The sequence below is a fragment of the Molossus molossus genome, unplaced genomic scaffold (assembly GCF_014108415.1).
Source record: "Molossus molossus isolate mMolMol1 unplaced genomic scaffold, mMolMol1.p scaffold_m16_p_6, whole genome shotgun sequence".
NCBI classification, from domain to species: domain Eukaryota; kingdom Metazoa; phylum Chordata; class Mammalia; order Chiroptera; family Molossidae; genus Molossus; species Molossus molossus.
In genome coordinates this window covers 57,234,549-57,252,813 of record NW_023425399.1, presented here as the reverse complement: position 1 = coordinate 57,252,813, position 18,265 = coordinate 57,234,549, and the positions used below count along the sequence as shown (strand labels likewise).

Genomic DNA, 18,265 nt, shown 5'->3' with positions numbered 1-18,265 from the left:
TCTCTCTCCCACCCCACTCTATCTGAACAAAAAAAGAAAAAGTAAAGAAAAGAAATAGTGACAGAAAAATTGTCTAACTTGGTGAAGGAAGAAGGCATTCAAGTTCAAGAAGTACAGAGAGCTGCAAGTAAAAAGAACCCAAACAGGCCCACACAAAAACACATAGTCATTAAAATGCCAAAATCAAAGACAAAGAGAGAATCCTAAAGGCAGCAAGAGATAAGCAACAGGTTACCTACAAAGAAAACCCCATAAGGCTCTCTGCTGACTTCTCAACAGAAACACTACAGGCCATAAGGGAGTGGCATGAAGTAATCAAGGTCATGAAAAACAAGTATCTGAATCCAAGACTACTCTATCCACCAAGGCTCTCATTCAAAATAGAAGGTTAAATAAAGAGCTTTCCAGACCAAAAAAAAAAAAAAAAAAAGTCTAAGGGAATATATTAACACCAAAAAAGCACTGCAAGATATGCTAAAAGGACTGCTGTAATTAGTAGAAGAAATATAACCACACTAAACAACAATGGCAATAAATAAGTACATATCAGTTATAAGCTTAAATGTGAATGGTTTGAATGCTCCGATAAAAAGACACAGAGTAGCTGACTGGATAAGAAAGCATGACTCACATATATATTGTTTACAAGAGACCCACATCACAACAAAACACTCACATCAGCTGAAAGTGAAAGGGTGGAAAAAAATCTTTCAAGCAAACAGAAAAAAAAAAAAAAATAGTAGATTTCAAAATGAAGGCCACAACTAGAGACCAAGAAGGCTACTACATAATATTGAAAAGATCTATCCAACAGGAAGATATAACCTGGGTAAATATATATGCACTCAATATAGGAGCACCAACATATATTAAAAATCTTTTGGAGGACTCCAAAGAAGAAATCAAAAGCAATACAATGATAGCAGAGGACTATAGCACCTCGCTGACATCACTGAATAGATGATCTAGACAAAAAATCAACAAGAAAACACAGACTCTAAATGAATCTAATGGATTTCATAGATATCAATACAGAATTACACCCCAAAACCACAGAATTCACATTATTCTCAAGGGCACATGGGACATTTTCAAAGATAGACCACATGTTAGGACAAAAACTAAGTCTCTACAAGTTCAAGAAGATTGAAATCATATCAAGCATCTTCGTGTATCACAATGGCATTCAACTAGCAATCAACTGCAACAAGAACATGCAAAGACATTTGAAAACATGGAGGCTAAATAGCATGTTATTGAATAATGAGTGGGTTACCAAGGAAGAAATTAAAAACTTCCTGGAACCCAATGAAAATGAACACACAACACAAAATCTATGGAATGCAGCGAAAGCAGTTCTGAGAGGTAGCACTACATGTCTACCTCAAGAAACAAACAAAAAAAAATTCTAACAGACTAACCTCACAACTTAAAGAACTAGGAAGCAAACAAAAAGAAAACCCCAGAGCAAGTAGAAGAAAGGAAATAGTAAAGAGAGCAGAAATAAATGACTAGGAGACCAAAAAAACAATTCACAGGATCAATGAAACAAAGAGCTGGTTCTTTGAAAAGATAAACAGAATTGATGGACCCTTAGCTAGACTCACCAAGAAACAAAGAGAGAGAACCCAAATACACAAAATCAGAAATGAAAGAGGAGAAATAGTAACTAACACCACAAAAATACAAAGGATTGTTAACAAATATTATGAACAATTATATGGCAACAAATTTGACAATCTAAGCAAAATGGACAAATTTCTAGAAACACATAGTCTCCCAAATCTAAACCGGGAAGAGATCGAAAAGTTCAAGAGACCAATAACAACAGAAGAAACTGAAGATGTAATCAAGACTCTCCCAGCAAACAAAAGCCCAGGTCCCCACAGTTTCATGGGGAATTTTAGCCAACATTCAAAGAAGAACTAATACCATTCTCCTCAAACTACTTCAAAAAGAAGGAAGACTTCCCAACTCATTTTATGAGGCCAGCATAATTCTAATTCCAAAACCAGAAAAAGACACCACAAAGAAAGAGCTATAGGACAATAATCCTGTTGAACATAGATGCCAAAATCCTGAACAAAATACTAGCAAATCGAATCCAGCAATACATCAAAAAAGTTATTCACCATTACCAAGTGGGATTCATCCCAGGGATGCAAGGCTGGAACAATATTCGCAAATCACTAAATGTGATACACCACATCAAATAAATGAAAGATAAAAATCATATGATCGTATCAATAGATGCAAAAAAAGCATTTGACAAAATCTAGCAGCCATTTCTCATAAAAATGCTCAGTAATCTGTGAAGAGAGGGATCATATGTTGACATAATAAAGGCCATATATGAAAGACCTACAGCCAACATCATCCTGAATGGGCAAAAACTTAAAGCATTTCCCTTAAGAACAGGAACAAGACAAGGAACATGCCCACTTTATCTACTCTTATTTAACATAGTACTGGAAGTGTTAGTCAGAGCAATCAGACCGGAAGTAAAAAATGAAAGGGATCCAAATTGGAAAGGAGGAAGTAAAACTATCCTTATTTGCAAATGACATGATACTATACGTAGAAATCCCCAAAGATTCCATTAAATATTTCCTAGATTTAATAAATGAATTTGGCAAATTAGCAGGATATAGGATTAATGTCAAGATATCGATGGCATTCTTATATACCAATGATGAACTCACAGAAAGAGAAATTAAAAAAACAATCCCAAGTACAATAGTAGCAATAAAATTAAGATACCTAGGAATAAACTTAACCGAAGAAATTAGGGACCTATTCACAGAAAGCTACAGGTCATTGAAAAAAGAAATAGAGGAAGATATAAAAAAGTGGAAGCACATACCTTGTTCATGGATTGGAAGAATTAACATAATTAAAATGGCCATATTACCCAAAGCAATCTATAGATTCAATGCAATCCCCATTAAAATACCAACGACATATTTCATAGAACTAGAACAAATGCTTCAAAAGTTCACATGGAACCAAAAAAGACCCCAGATAGCCACAGAAATCTTGTAAAACAAGAACAAAGTAGGTGGGATCACAATACCAGATATCAGGTTATAGTACAAAGCTACTGTAATTAAAACACCCTGGTTCCTGTTCAAGAACAGGCATATAGACCAGTGGAAGAGAACAGAGAACCCAGAGCTGGACCCAAGACATTATCCTCAATTAATATTTGACAAAGGTGGCAAGAGCATACAATGGAGTAAAGACAGCCTCTTTAATAAACAGTGTTGGGAAAATTGGACAGCTACATGCAAAAAAATGAAACTAGACCATCAACTTACACCATACACAAGAATAAACTCAAAATGGATAAAAGACTTAAATTTGACTCACGAATCCATAAAAATCCTAGAAGAAACTGTAGGCAACAAATTTCAGACATCATACGAAGCAGAATTTTCACTGATACATCACCTAAGGCAACAGAAACTAAGGAGAAAATGGACACATGGGACTACATCAACTTTTAAAGCTTCTGCACAGCAAAAGAGACAACCACCAAAATCGAAAGGCAATCCACTCTATGGGAGAGCACCACTGCCAATGATACATCAGATAAGGGGTTAATTTCCAATATATATATAGAGTGCTCATATAGCTCGACAAAAGGAAGACAAAGAACCCAATTAAATAATGGGCAGAAGAACTAAATAGACACCTCTCCAAACAGGACATATGAATGGCCAAGAGACATATGAAAAAGTGCTCAACATCACTAATCATCAGAGAGATGCAAATTAAAACAACAATGAGGTATCACCTCACACCTATCAGAATGGCCGCCATCAATAAATCATCAAACAACAAGTGTTGGCGAGGGTGTGGAGAAATGGGGACTCTGGTACACTGCTGGTGGGAATGCAGACTGGTGCAGCCACTATGGAAAACAATATGGTGTTACATCAGAAAATTAAAAATTGAACTTCCATATGACCCAGTGATCCCACTTCTAGGAACATACCCTAAGAAGACTGAAACACCAATCAGAAAAAATATATGTACTCCCATGTTCATAGCAACACTATTTACAATAGCTAAGATCTGTAAACAGCCCAATGTCCATCAGTAGACAAATGGGTAAGAAAGCTGTGGTACATGTACACAATGGAGTACTATGCAGGTGTAAGAAAGATTTTTTATCTTTTGAGACAACATGTAGGGACTTGGAAAGTATTATCCTAAGCGAAACAAGCCAAACAGAGAAAGACAGATATCATATGATCTCACTTATTTGTGGAATATAATGAACATAAGAGTCCCAGAGACGTAGAGGTGGGGTACAGACTGACAATCCCCAGAAGAGGGAGTGGCGGGGGAAAGATAAACCACAGAACTTATATGCATGTATGCATAACCAATGGACAGGGACAAGAAAGCCAGGAATGGGGTGGGGGAAATGGGGAAGAGGGTGTCAATGTGAAAAAAAAGAGAAACATCTGTAACCTAAATAAGTTAATAAAAAATTAAAAAATAATGTTGTCCCCAAGCCTCCAGGGTCCTTATTTCCATCACTCTGATATTTTGCTCATAGCACTTACCTTTGTCTAAAACTATTCTGTTCATTTGCTTGACTGTTTTTTGGCTCTGTTCCCCATTAGAAAGGACACTTTGTAACAGTACAGACAGTGCTTATTGTCACATTCCTAGTGTCTGGCTTAGAACCCAGCATTTGGTAGGAGTTCAAGTCATACTTCTTTTTGTTTGTTTGTTTGTTTGTTTTTTGTTTTCTTTTTTATCTTTATTGTTGAATGTATTACAGATGTTACTCTTTTTTCCCCTATTGACCCCCTCCTACCCACTCCTGCTTTTTCCCACACTGTTGTCTGTGTCCATTGGTTATGCATATAAGTTCTTTGGTTTATTTCTTCCCACCCCCTACCCCCTTCTCTTTGAGGTTTGTCAATCTAGCAACCAATTTGTTCTTCTTAACCTCTTTACCTTTTTCACCCATTCCCCCAACACCCCTCCCATCTGGCAGCCAACATGTTCTCTGTATCTATGAGAATATTTCTGTTCTGCCTGTTCATTTTGTTTGTAGATTCCATTGTTGATTGATATGTATTCACTGCCATTTTGTTTGTTCATATATTTTATCTTTTTCTTCAAAAAGACCCTTCAACATTTCATATAATAATGGTTTGGTGGTGATGAACTCCTTTAACTTTTTCTTGTCTGGGAAAGTTTTTATATGTCCATCAATTCTAAATGACAGCTTTGCAGGATAGAGTAATCTTGGTTGTAGGTTCTTGCTTTTCATCACTCTGAATATTTCTTGCCACTCCCTTCTGGCCTGCAAAGTTTCTTTTGAGAAATCAGCTGACAGTCTTATGGGAACTCCCTTGTAGGTAACTAACTGCTTTTCTCTTGCTGCTTTTAATATTTTCCCTTTGTCTTAAACCTTTTGCATTTTGATGATGATGTGTCTTGGTGTGGGCCTCTTGGGGTTCATCTTGTTTGGACTCTGTGCTTCCTGGACTTGTATGTCTGTTTCCTTCACCAAGTTAGGAAAGTTTTCTGCCATTATTGTTTCTTTTTTAATCATCCTCACTCGAGGACATTTTTCCATTCTTTGTTCAGATAGAGTGGGAGGGAGAGAGAGGAACAGAGAGAGAGAGAAACATCGATGTGAAAGGGACACATCGAGTGGTCGCCACCCGCACAACCAACCAGGGCTGGGGACAAACTGCAACCAAAGTACATGCCCTTAGCGGGAACCGAACCCGGGTCTCTCCGGACCGCAGGCCGATGCTCTAACCGCTGAGCCAAACCGGCCCGGGCTCTGCCATTATTGTTTCAAACACATTTTCGATTTCTTGTTCTCTCTCTTCTCCTTCTGGCATCCCCAAGATGCAAATGTTGGCATGCTTGAAGTTGTCCCAGAGGCTCCTTACACTATTCTCATTTTTTTTGGATTCTTTTTTCTTTTTGCTGTTCTGATTGGGTGTTTTTTGCTTCCTTATATTCCAAATTGATGGTTTGCTTCTTGGCTTTACCTACTCTACTATTGAATCTGTGTAAATTATTCTTTATTTCAGTTAGTGCCTCCTTTATTTCTGACTGTGCATCCTTCATTTCTGACTGGTCCTTTTTTTTATGCTCTTTAGGCCCTCACTGAGTTCACTGATGTTCTAAGTTCATTGAGCAACCTTAAAAGCAATATATTGAACTCAGCATTGTTTGGTTGCTTATTTCCATTTCGCTTAGTTATGTTCCTGGAGATTGTTTCTGTTTTTTTATTTGGGACCTGTTTCTTTGTCTCCTCATTTTGGCTGCCTCCCTGTGTTTGTTTCAGTGTATTACTTAATGAGAGTTATGGGGCTAGCTGAGATCAGATACTGCTCGTTTGAAAGAATTTAGGAAAACCTGAAGCAGGATTCAAGACAGGCCTATCCTATGGGAAAGCAACTGGCAACAGCTTGCATGGTCCTGAAAATTGGGTGGGGCAAGGCCTCAGGGAATCATCAGGTTGGGGCAACCAGTATGAGCCAGGTTGCTGGATTCCTAGATTTGGCGGTGTCTGCCGCCCCAGGGAAGGGCTCACCAAAGGAACAAAGGCCTCTGACAGCACGTTTGTCCTGGAGAAAGTCCCCTCTCCAGCCCTTGCTACAATACCAAACAGCTCAGTTCTTCCCTGTATGTCTCAGGTGCCCCTCAGGCTGCCTCCCCTCCAAGCTTAGAGGGAGTGAGCCCGATAAGTCCATGCCTGTGCCCTTTAAGAGGAGCTGGCAGGGGATCCAGCCACCTCAGCCTCCCTGTGCCTCAGTTCCCACCGGTTTTTCCAGTCAGAAGTTATGGAAACTATATATAACTTCCTCGCACTGGAACTATGAACGGGGCGCCTGGTGTGAGACGGGGACCCCTCAGTCCTCTGACAGGATCTTCCCAGCCGAGGTATCCTCCTGATTTTTATCTGCCCCACGTGCATGTGGGACCAGCCTGTCCGCCTCCGCCCTTCCTACCAGTCTCGATGTGGCTGCTTTTTTAATTCCGTCATTGTAGGACTTACATTTAGCTTGATTTCAGGCAGTTTTGAATGATGGTTTTTCTGTAGTTTAGTTGTAACTTTGATGTGGTTGTGAGAGGACATGATACCGTGTTTACCTACGCCACCTTCTTAATGGAAGTCCAATTTATATTTCTTAAATAAGTAATTAAATACATAATTGAATGAGTGAGTGGCTGAAAATTCATCCAATGTCATCCATTCAAATGGCCAAGTATTATCTATATCGTGCTTTCCAGGGAGATGGCGATGGGTGGGGCAATCAGGCAGGTCATGGACACTTCTGGGAAGTGAACACCTATTGGACTCACGTGGAAGAGACTGATTCTCAGAGAGGAAAGCACTGCCCAGCATCATGAGGAGGGAGCTGGACTGGAATCCAAGTCTGCCTGACTATGACATCTTGCTGGTCATATTGCAGGGCACTCCCTCCAGGGGAGCCTTTCTGGAAGGTTCCAGTACACATGATCTATCACAAGACTTTAGGCTTGGTACCTGACTCTTTTAGCTATTTCAGGGGCTTCTGTTTCATTTGTCTACTGTTGACAATGAGTCTCCAGAAGAGTCAGAGACAGCTGGTCAAATATCAGGGTCCCAGTGGTAGAGAAAGAAAAGACACGAGGACATAGAATTCCCCAAGACAGGATAGAACCAGTACTGTGCCTGAGGCCAGCACACAGATCCACAGAAAGTGTGCATAGTCTGACTCTAGAGAGTGTGATTCACAAAACATATGTGCAGTACATGACTGCTCAACCAGAGAGTAGCCCTGAAGTGGTCTCATACCCTCACAGCCTCCATGGTGACCAGCTCTGCCTCCGTCAGCTCGAGGGCACTGTTGTCTTCTCCCTTGAAGAAGTGTGAGGCCGGGATCATCTTGCCATCTTCCAGCTGGATGTTCTTCACCAGTAACTGCATAAGAAAGGATTTTACAGTGCCTGTTGTCCTTATGGAAGGGAAGAGAGCAAGTCCACAGAGAGTGTGGTGCTTCATCTCCAAACCTCACCGCAAGAAAGGCATAAGGAATCTCAGATAAATGATGAGGAGAGGACTTCAGAATGGGGAAGCTGCTATTTAGGGACACAGAAAACTGTAGAGCTCATGCTCACTTTTCCTTATCACCCACCCTACCATGCTCTTTTTTTTTTTTTTTTAATGTGTAATGAATTTATTATTTGTATAAAACTGATGTCCATGCATTAGACAAAATAATTCTAGCACTTTGAAAACCAACTGAGAAAACAATTAATACCAATAGTCCAGCTCCCCAAACCTCATGAAAACATCTGGTCCATATTTGACCCTCTGGGGGACAGAGGTGGGAAGAGTAGCAGATGTACTCATGGGTAGAGAAGGACATCTCTGTTTGATAAGAGGTCTATAAGAACATTATAGTTTATACATGCCCTAACAGAATTGGTGCCATGTTCTGTGCCTGACCCCCAGCCTGCTGCCTTTTGAAGATGTTCTGGAGCTTTCTATAAGTTAAGGCCCAGCCATACCCAGCTGGAAATTCCAGAGAGATGGTTAAACCAAAGGTCTCCACCAAGGCTTTGCTTTGCTGTCCCTAGGATATCACAGAGGATGGAGTCGGTGCCCTTCTCCCATAACAGGGCCCTTCTGGGCTAGAGCCCTCATCCTTCAGCTTCTGCAAGTGTGGGCTGTTAGTGGCCTACTTCTGCACCCATATCCTCCTCTCTGTTGGCAGATAAGCATGGCCATGCACAGAGGTCAGGGGTATGCATGGACTCCTAGGGCCTGCCATCTTATTTTCTCCAGAGTAGCCTGGGATCTAACTGCATGGCTAGAACCCCAGAACAAAAGTCTCTGTGGCCATGAGACTGCTGTAGGGACATGTGACCTACAGCAGCATTGTTACCATTCTGTCATCATTTCCGAAGAGGACCAGTCCCCTTTTGGTGACCACCCCTGGCCGATGTGCTCCTGTGATGGGCAAAGCTTCTCCCTCAGGCACCAGGCCTGCAGTGTTCAGTGTAGAGTTGAAAAACGTCAGCTTCTGTTTGGAAATATGACAGGAAAACCAGAAGGCAGTGAATGAGAAGAGGTCTCCATTGTTGGCAGCCAAGGCAGGACTAAACAGGGCTAGGGAGGTGGGGGGGGGGGGCAGTGCAATGTGGGCCTAGGATTTTGTCTCTAGGGGCATAAGCAAGGCATGGAGGAGCCTTGGAGCCCTTAAGCCTTGTGTGTCCCTAAGAGTCTTTGTATTGGCCCTCAGATCTCAGGTAGATAGACATTGGAAGAAAATCTGCTCAAGGTGCCACAAAGTGAGGACACCTGCCCTGGGGATGCCACCAAGCACTGATCCTTTGCAAAGGGTCATATGATGGCAACTCCAGACACAGTCTGGACAGTTGGTCAGTGATCAGAGGTTCGGACAGTCTGGGACTTTGTGGAAAGGACTGACCTCCATGGAGTGCAGACAAAGTCCCTGCTCACAGTCTTATCAGACCCTGACCCCTTGAGACAGGCTGTAAGCACCATCTAACTTGCCTCCTGCCCAGCCTGTGGCCTGAGCATGCTGACCGCACCCTGGGACTCAGTTGAAATCAGAGGTGGGCCTGGGATCTCTTCAAGCCCAGGGGTGAGTCAACATATTTTATAACCAGTAAAGCTCAATCCCAGACTTGTTGTAGGGCCTGGAAGCCTTGAGCTGTACTGTCCCTTTACTTTTTAGCCACCAGATGATGGATAGGTCTTGTGGTCCCGGGGGAGGGACTGGGGATACTTAGGTGGGGTTGGAGTTCCGGGCAGTGGCTATTTGCCAACCAGTTTTACAGTCAGTAGGGCACATCAGTAAATCTAGCTCAGTCCCAGCCATGCATGAACACACCTGCCCACAAGCCTCTGCCCAGGCACCTGGCACCTTGTCGTTCCCACGGATCCAGTTATGAATGGCTTCTGCTGGCTGCTTCCAGTTGATCTGTGGGGCAGGGTATGTCTGCTCAGCAGGTCTTTCTTCATTCGATGACCATCTGGGTAACATCTATGCCCTCCCCTCCAGCCCTGTTGACCTGTGATAGTAGGTGAATCCCTGGGAAGAAAGCTGGGAAGTTCAGCTTCTTCTCAGACAGTAGTCTGAGTCCCTGAGCTGGGTGGGTGTCTCCTTGGTACCCATGCTCTGGGTGTTCTCTGACCCTCAGACTTTCACAGGTTGAGTAAACATAAACTAATGGTTTGTGGAAGATAATATTCCATTGTTAAGATGGCCAAGGCTTTACACAGAGTCTCCAGCACAAAGAGCAGGTCCATTCCATAGTGCCCCTCCACCAACAGCTTCTCCTAGCCCACAGGACTCACACAGATTCCCATATAGCTCCCCATAAATACTGAGTAGAGATACAGCCTGTAGACACCCAAGACTCTGTCTGCTACTTGTGATGGCTTTGAGGAACTGAATGATCTCTTTTCTCATCTTAGAGTCTTCTAGCACTACAGCTGATTTTTACACACACACACACACACACACACACACACACACACACACAATTCTCTCTGCCCATTCTTCCTAAAGAGAAACAGGGACAAACCCAGAAAGATGCTGTTCCCTGCCTGTCTGGTGCTGCATGCCTTCCTCCACCCAGAGCTTTGCTCATGCTTTCCCAGCCTGGGTAGCCCTCTCTTACAGCCTTAAGACAATCACATTCTGGCTGCCCAGACAGAACCTGTTTCCCCAGAATACCCTCTGCACCCCAGACCAAGCACAGACAGGCTTCAAGATGGAATGAGTCCAGGCACTCACCTTGGCTGTTTCCTTCTTCTGAATGCCCTCGTAGGTGGCTCCTTCCTCAGGTTGAGGGAGTCTGGGAGCTTTGCCCTCAGCAATCAGTCTCACAGCCTGCACCTGAGGAGACCCGGTTGGTCAGCATTCCAATATTAGGACCTTCCCCTTACTCTCATCCCCCGGGTTCACACTGAGTCTGCACCTTGCCCCATACTAATCATACATGCCTGACACACAACAGGCTCCCAAGAAACATTTCCTGTATAAAGAGATGGAGTTACTCTGAATTCAGTTGAAATCTGTACAATGGGCACAAAACCCTGCCCTCTCTACTACACAAGATTTTGGAAGATTATATAGAACACACACAGATTCCCATGTTTTTATCTAAAACCTTCCCTGCTCTGTAAAGAGAGTAAATTGCGAGCCTCACAAAGGTTTTAGAGGTCTGATATTAAACAAGAAGTAGTTTCTTTGTTAAAGGAAAGTGAAAGATTGTGTGAGAAGGAATCAGGGTAGGGGGGAAGGGCAGCCGAGGAGCCTGAGCTCATTGTGAGAAAGGGGCTGGGGGAGAGCCCCCAGAGACAACAAGATTGAAAAGTGATGGGAGTGTCAGAAATTTCTAAAGCAGGACTGCCCAGGGGAAAGTTCTGTAGTGAGAACACATCCTATGCCTGTGCTGTCCAATACAGTGGCCGTCAGGGATTTGTAGTTCCTAGGGATTTGAAATGTAGCTAGTGAGACTGAGAAACTCAATTTTTAATGAGAATTCATTTTAATTAATTTAATAGCCTCATGTGACTAGTGGCTGCTCTATTGGACAGTGTAGCCTCAAAGGATATTTTAATTTATTTCCTGTGAGATGTTCAAGGTAAGCCCTTTCTCTCTCATATCAAATCTCCAGCAAGTTTACTTTGATTTTTCTTTCTATATTGATTTGAGAGAGAGGAAGGGAGAGGGAGAGAGAGATAGAAACATCAATGAGAGTGAACATCGATTAGCCACCTCCTGCATGCCCCACACTGGGGATCAGGCCCACAACCTGGGCATGTGCCCTGACCATGAATCGAACCGGTGACCTACTGGTGCATGGGTCAATGCTCAACCACTGAGCCACATCGGCCGGGCCAGCAAGTTTACTTTGCATGGGAGAGACTACAAAGAGGTATCTAGTTTAACACACCTGAAAAACAAAAGATGGTGGCATACCAGACTGCCTAAGGGCAAGGGTGCAGCTGATATCTGGGCAGCAGTGAGCACTTTCACGTCACTGTTATGCTTATTGATACTTCCAAACAGCAAATGCTCTCCTCCTGAAGAACTCCTCCTGTCTGACTCTTGTCTGTTGTTGGAATCTGTGAGAAGCAAAAATGTGCCTGCCTTTGGGCATCACTGGCTGGCCTCCTCCTAATAGACCACCAGCAGCCCCTCACACACACCAACTCCTTTGGAGTCAGGTCCCATGGGATCTGCCTGCTGTGCCAAACGTAAGTGTCTCTGATATCAGTCATTCTTGTGTCTTTTTCCTCTGGTAACAATAGAAAAACTCTCATGAGAAAAACTCATTCCACAAGCATGTGACTGAGGCTAGTCAATCAGAGTACCCCATCATCCTGGTCAATGATTGGCTCAGGGTGATCACATGACCCCCAAATAGGCCAATCGCAGTCTTCTCTGATTTTTCATTCATGAATTCTAGAAGAAAGAGGATTTGATTTTCTTCCCCCCACACCCCTCAGAGGTATAAGCTTTGAGCTACCAGTATCTATCTATTGTTCCTCTCATTTGAGGGCAGGCAGCCTGAGAATGAAGCTAACCAAACAGAGAAAAGTAGATTCAGGATGAAGAAAAAGAGAGAAATCGAATCCTAGTGATATAGCTTAAGCCTCAGGATTCAGTCATGTCTGACACCATCCCTGCCTTTAGTATTCTTTATTAAATGAGCCCAAAATGTCCCCTTTTGGGCTAAATCTTTTTGAGTTGGGTTCTGTCAGTAGTAAGCAAAAGTCCTGCCTAATACAATACATATCCTAATCATGCCTCTTTGAAAACCTGAAATGAGAGCTCTCTCCCTCCAGAATCCTGGAATTGGGGGAACAAATTCCAGGCCAGCTCTAGGGGCAGGCTGGGCCTTAGAAAGGGTGTCTGGGACAAACAGGCAAATGTGGCAAAGCCAGCTCCCAGCTCTTACCATTCCTTTGATGCCTTCAGGGAAGAGAAATCGGTTATACAAAGTGCTCACGGTGTCATCTGGGAGGATCTCACACTCCTTCTGGAGCAGAAGGTCCCCAGTGTCCAGGCCATCATCTGCCCAGAAGATAGTAAACCCTCCTTTTTTATCTCCATGAATGAGGGTCCTAGGGAACAAAAGAATGAAACTCTGAGTCTAGCAGTTAGGGCCACAGAGAAGGATGGCTTGGGGGTAGCTCTTGTGGCTCCTGCCATTCTCCAGCATACCCCCTTGTCCCCATCGACCCCTGAGAGGACTGATACCTGCTATGGCAAGAGTGGGAAAGAGAAGGAAAATCCTATTTATTCACACCAACCATGTACCAGGCATTGTGGTAAAAGCCCAATATGCCTCATGGAACTTAATCTTTCCAACTGGTGTAACAGGCATTGCACACCCCCTTTACAGACAAGGAAACTGATATCCAGAGAAGTGAAGAGGCGTGGCTGTAGATCTTGGTGTCAGCATTCCAACCAGACCAATTTGGCTGCAAACCCACTCTCTTTTCCTAGCTCAGATGCCTCCCTACCCTGACTGTTAATCTAAACTGCCCCACCTACCAGACACAGCACCCATTTATTGTCTTCTTAGTAGTTCTCATCATCGATCTTTATCTCTTTCTAAGTACAGTGCCACTGAGAGTATGGCAGTAGTGGAGGTTAGAGCACATCACCTGGGCTAGTGGTTCCAGTAGCTTCCTGGGTGAAGCCTCCAGCAAGCCCCCTGATACTGTTTCTGAGACCCCCACATCGACTGCCCACTTTGAATGCAGGGTACTTAGCAATGCCTATCCCCAGTTCTCTTGAGCATAACCCAGTTCTCTTGACTAATAACACTTCACCAAACGCGTATGTGGATGCCATCTGGCAGCACAGGACAGGCACCTGCATGATACCTGCTCTGCAGCCCCAGAGGAAAGCTCCAGGCTAAAGGAAGATGACAATTCTGGCAGAGGGGGGGTGTTTTTGCCATCTTACCAGTTGATGGCTGAGGCCCCTCGATGCCTGGGGAGCAGACTTGGGTGGTAGATGATGGAGCCATGGCGGGGGGCATTGATGACCTCCATGGGAATGAACTGGCTGCAGAAGGGCAAGACGTTGAGCTCAGCACCCAAAGCCTGGTATTTTGCTACCACGTCAGGCAGAACCTGTCCTCTTGTCCTCCAGCGAGGGAACTTAAACACTGGCACTCCATCCTTCTCAGCCTCCAGGCCTGTGGAACAATAAGTGAGAAACCAGCCCCTTTTTGTACCCACCCACACAAGGCCACCTCTGCTTTCCTAGCAAAGTAACTCCTCCACCTTTGCTCTAGGTCTATCCCTTTCAGCCTTCCCCATCACCCAGCCAGGCTCCACCAGACTGCACAGAGGGGAAAGCACTAGCCAAGGATGAGGTTTCAGGGACTGTTCTGTCTGGACTGACTTCTGCTGACAACCAAAAGATAACATTTAAGCTGCTCCCTCTCCCAAACTTTTGCCTGACCCCCAATGCTGACCTCTTGCCCTTATGTGACTCCCCATAGCCTCACCCCATGCCCATCACCAAGTAACTATTTCTCCACCCATCTCCTTTCTTTGGATGGTGTCTGGGACCCTGCAAACCACAAAAGCACTGCCAGTACGGGTGCTGGAGGGACACTGACAGGTTGGAGGGGCAGAGGAGAAGAGGGGAGGAGGGCTTGCTCCTTTCTGTGAACTCTTGTCCTGTGAGCATGACCCCAGCCTCACTTCTTCACCTCAGAGAAGCAGCTGAGTCAGTTTACAGTCTTCCCAATATCTGCAGAACTAGCCTCAGTGCACACAACCCCCTCTTGCTGGTGTCTGCACTCTAAAGTCCAAATCCCAGCCCTCACTCCCCTCTTCTTACTCTGTTACCAGCACACCATTCTCACAGGTCTGAATTGCAGCCCCCAAATTCCAAGTTTTAAAAGTCATAGCTTCTTCCCTTGATTTTCCCTAGCCTTAGAGGTGGCAGCTTCCCCTGCAGTCACTAAACCAGTACCTGCAAGTTCTCTTTTGCCTGCTCCTCTTTAGCGCCTTTCAGACACTTGCCTGTACTTGATTCTCGGTTACCACTCCTGATGTCTGGTCCTTAACTGGACCTGACCCACCTTCTAGCCCCCTCTGCCTCTGTACCCTGGTATCCAGGGGTGCTGAAGGAGGATGGGATCAGTGTGCAGACTACACTGTGCTTTCAAAAGCTGTTTTCACTGTGACCAAGGGAAGACTTCTGTAGAATTCCTGAGGTAAGGTCAAGTAGCAGCCTCAGCCAGGCTCAGTCTGGGTCTAAGCTCAGGAGCTGGTCTCAGTTGTCACTTTGTGCCTGGGGCTGGGCTCAGGCTGTGTTATGGTTCACAGTGGGATCAGATCTAGGAAAAAGGCCTGCACTGCTGTCTGGGGAGACTAAACTCTTTCTTATGAAACAAATCCTTGTGCTCGGTCAGCCTCACAGGCCTCTTTCCTAAGCCTGGCCCCATATTCTGTGCCTGTCAGAACTGAGAAGGACCCATGAGTGTCCCTGGAAAGTCTGAATCTGAGCTGAGGGCCCATGCATCTTTCCATGCTGCTGAGGTTCCCAGCTCAGCCAGTGATTCTCAAATTGTGCTTCTCCTAGAGCCAAGGGCATCAGCATCATCTGGGAACTAGTTAGAAATGCAAATTATCAGATCCCATTCCATCTCTTTGAACAGAAACTCCCGGAGTAGGCCTCAGCACTCTGTGCATCAGGCCCTCCCAGTGGTGGGGACACAGTGACTCCTGCCTGGCATCCCTTTCAGGGCCTAGGCACTAGGGTCAGAGAAACCTGGGGTAATCTGACAATAAGGCCCTGGGAGCAGGTGGAGTTTTTCCATGGCCCTTCTCCAGGATGCAAACCCCACCTCACAATTAGGTAGGCAGGAGGTTTCCAGAAAAGCTGGGTAGGCACTTGGCACCTGAGCAAGATTCAGAGTGGACCATGTCAGGCTGCCTCCAACCAGGGACACCAATAGCCCCACCACAAGACCCTGCAAGCTTCTGCTCCCATCAAAACTACCTGCCTTCTTGGACACCCCATTTCCCTGCTCCTAGACCACACACTCACCCAGGGGGTCTGCCTTCCCATTCTGGTCTGGGATAGTGAACACGCCTACAACCTCATGGCCTTCCTTCCTCAGGTGGCAATAAACTTCTTGGCCAAACAGGCTCTGCCCAATCACTGCAATCTTCATGGCAGGTAGGGTGAGTCAGAAGGACCTGGGGAAGAAATAAGGTGCAGCATTAGACAGGGCTCGCTAGCCTCACAGAAGCTGGCCCTCATCCAAGTGTGGCAACAGCATGGTGCCTCACCTGCCTGCCCCTCCCCTAGCCTCTCATTCCAGTTTTGGGGCTTCCTAGTGGCAGGACACTGCAGGGAAACTACCACTGTGAAAGGACCAGAAGAAAACATTCCCTAAGGGAAGCAGGGGAGATTTTAGATGTTATAGTGGGTAAGATGCACAGAGATGTAGAATTAGGAATTCCTGCTTGAAACCCTCCAAAGTGGCATGGAACATTGAGTGTCAAGTTCCCTGAGGCATATTTGAGCATATTTCTGTAACTAACCAGTCTGTGATTTTGGTCAAGTCATATGAAGTTTCAGTTTCCTCATTTGTTAGTGAAAAAGATGCCACATGTTTCAAATGACTTTCAGCCTATAGAACAGGCTTATCACCCTGAGCCAGGAAGCATCAAGGGGGCCTGGGCCTGAGGGCCTGTCTACCTCAGCCTCACAGAAAAGCACGCTTAGTGGACAGGCCCTGAGGACTGAGTGGTGTTGGGAAGTGGGAGGGAGTGCCACTGGATTGGCCAAGATGAAAGACAATGTATGGAATGACACATAGCTAGATCATGCAAATATCTGCAACATTTGCTCATTCAGTCACCACACTTTTATCTGTAAAACCTTTTATTCACCTGATACATTTATTTAAATTGTCCATTTACAAGAACATACATACTTTGGGGAAATTTTATTGAAGTTACAAGCCTCATATATACAGAAAAGTACACAAAATATTGGTATGTAGTTCAATCTTCACAAACTGGAATATACCCTTACAATCAGCACTCAAAAAAAGAATTACTTCAGAAGCCCCCTTGGACCTCTTCCAGTCACTACACTTCACCTAGAGTAAATAAACTTTTAACATCGAATACTTTTGTCTGTTTTTTTTTAAAATATGTTTTTCATTTATATAAATGAAATCATACATTGTAATGTTTTGTGGATTTTCCCCCTTTAACATGTTGTTGTACTGTGATCATTCTCGTTGCTGCATAGTATTTCAATATGTGAATGTAAAGATATACCTTTATTTACCCACTCTACTGTTGATTGGCATTTACGTAGTTTTCTAGTTTGAGGCTATTACTAACTAGGATGCTATGAAGATTCTGCCACTTACTGTATATAGGTACACATTTCTGTGAGATATATACCTAGTGGTGGAATTCCTGGGTCATAGGCATGAAAATGTTTGGCCTTAGCATATTCTGCCAGTTTTCCAAAGTGGTTATACTGATTTCCACTTCCATGTGCTCTACACTGTGGCCTTCTGCCTTATAATTTCAGCAATTTTGCTAACATAAAATATAGCTGTATCACTGGGGTTTTAATGACTAATGAAGTTGAGCAGATATATATATATATATATATATATATATATATATATATATGTCTTGGCCCTTTGTATATCTTCTTGTGGAAATTGACTCTTTGACTATTTCCATTGAGTGGTCTTTTCCTTATGATTTGCAGGAAATTTTTTTGTTTTGTTTTTTTAAAAAATCTAAACTATGAGACTCTCTCTCTCCATACACACACACACACACACACACACACACACACACACATATATATAATCTTCAATTCTGTGGCTTTCTTATTGACTTACTTATGATGCGTTTTGATGAACAGAGAAAATTTTAGACTTAATAGAGCATACTCTATCAAAATTTTCTTTTATGGATAATGGTTTTTATATTCCATTTAAGAAATCTTTGCCCACTCTAAGTTCATGAAAATGGTCTTTGTCTTCTAAAATCTTTTTTGTATGACAAAGAAGCAAAGGCTATATAATGGAGCAAAGATTGTTTTTTTGACAAATAGTATTGAAACAATTGAACATTTACATGCAGAAATTAACTAAAAATCATCACATACCTAAATATAAAACAGAAAACTAGGAGATAACACAGGAGAAAACCTAGGTAACCTTGGGTATGCAGTGACTGTTT

General features: G+C 43.8%; 1 protein-coding gene across 2 annotated transcripts in view; it reads right to left on the bottom strand.

Annotated features, from left to right (window-relative positions):
• ALDH1L1 (aldehyde dehydrogenase 1 family member L1) overlaps nt 1–16,218 on the bottom strand; it is a 72,416-nt gene extending 56,198 nt beyond the window's left edge. Inside the window, exons 1-7 of one of the 2 annotated variants that reach the window (XM_036245024.1) lie at nt 16,092–16,218; nt 13,989–14,223; nt 12,973–13,138; nt 10,800–10,901; nt 9,891–9,980; nt 8,919–9,056; nt 7,826–7,951 (exon numbers count right to left, since the gene is read on the bottom strand). In XM_036245024.1, coding sequence (XP_036100917.1) covers nt 7,826–7,951; nt 8,919–9,056; nt 9,891–9,980; nt 10,800–10,901; nt 12,973–13,138; nt 13,989–14,223; nt 16,092–16,218 — 984 coding nt within the window. The remainder of the gene's footprint in view (nt 1–7,825; nt 7,952–8,918; nt 9,057–9,890; nt 9,981–10,799; nt 10,902–12,972; nt 13,139–13,988; nt 14,224–16,091) is intronic. The other variant, XM_036245026.1, reaches the window with a different exon arrangement.
• Nucleotides 16,219–18,265: the final 2,047 nt, after the last annotated feature.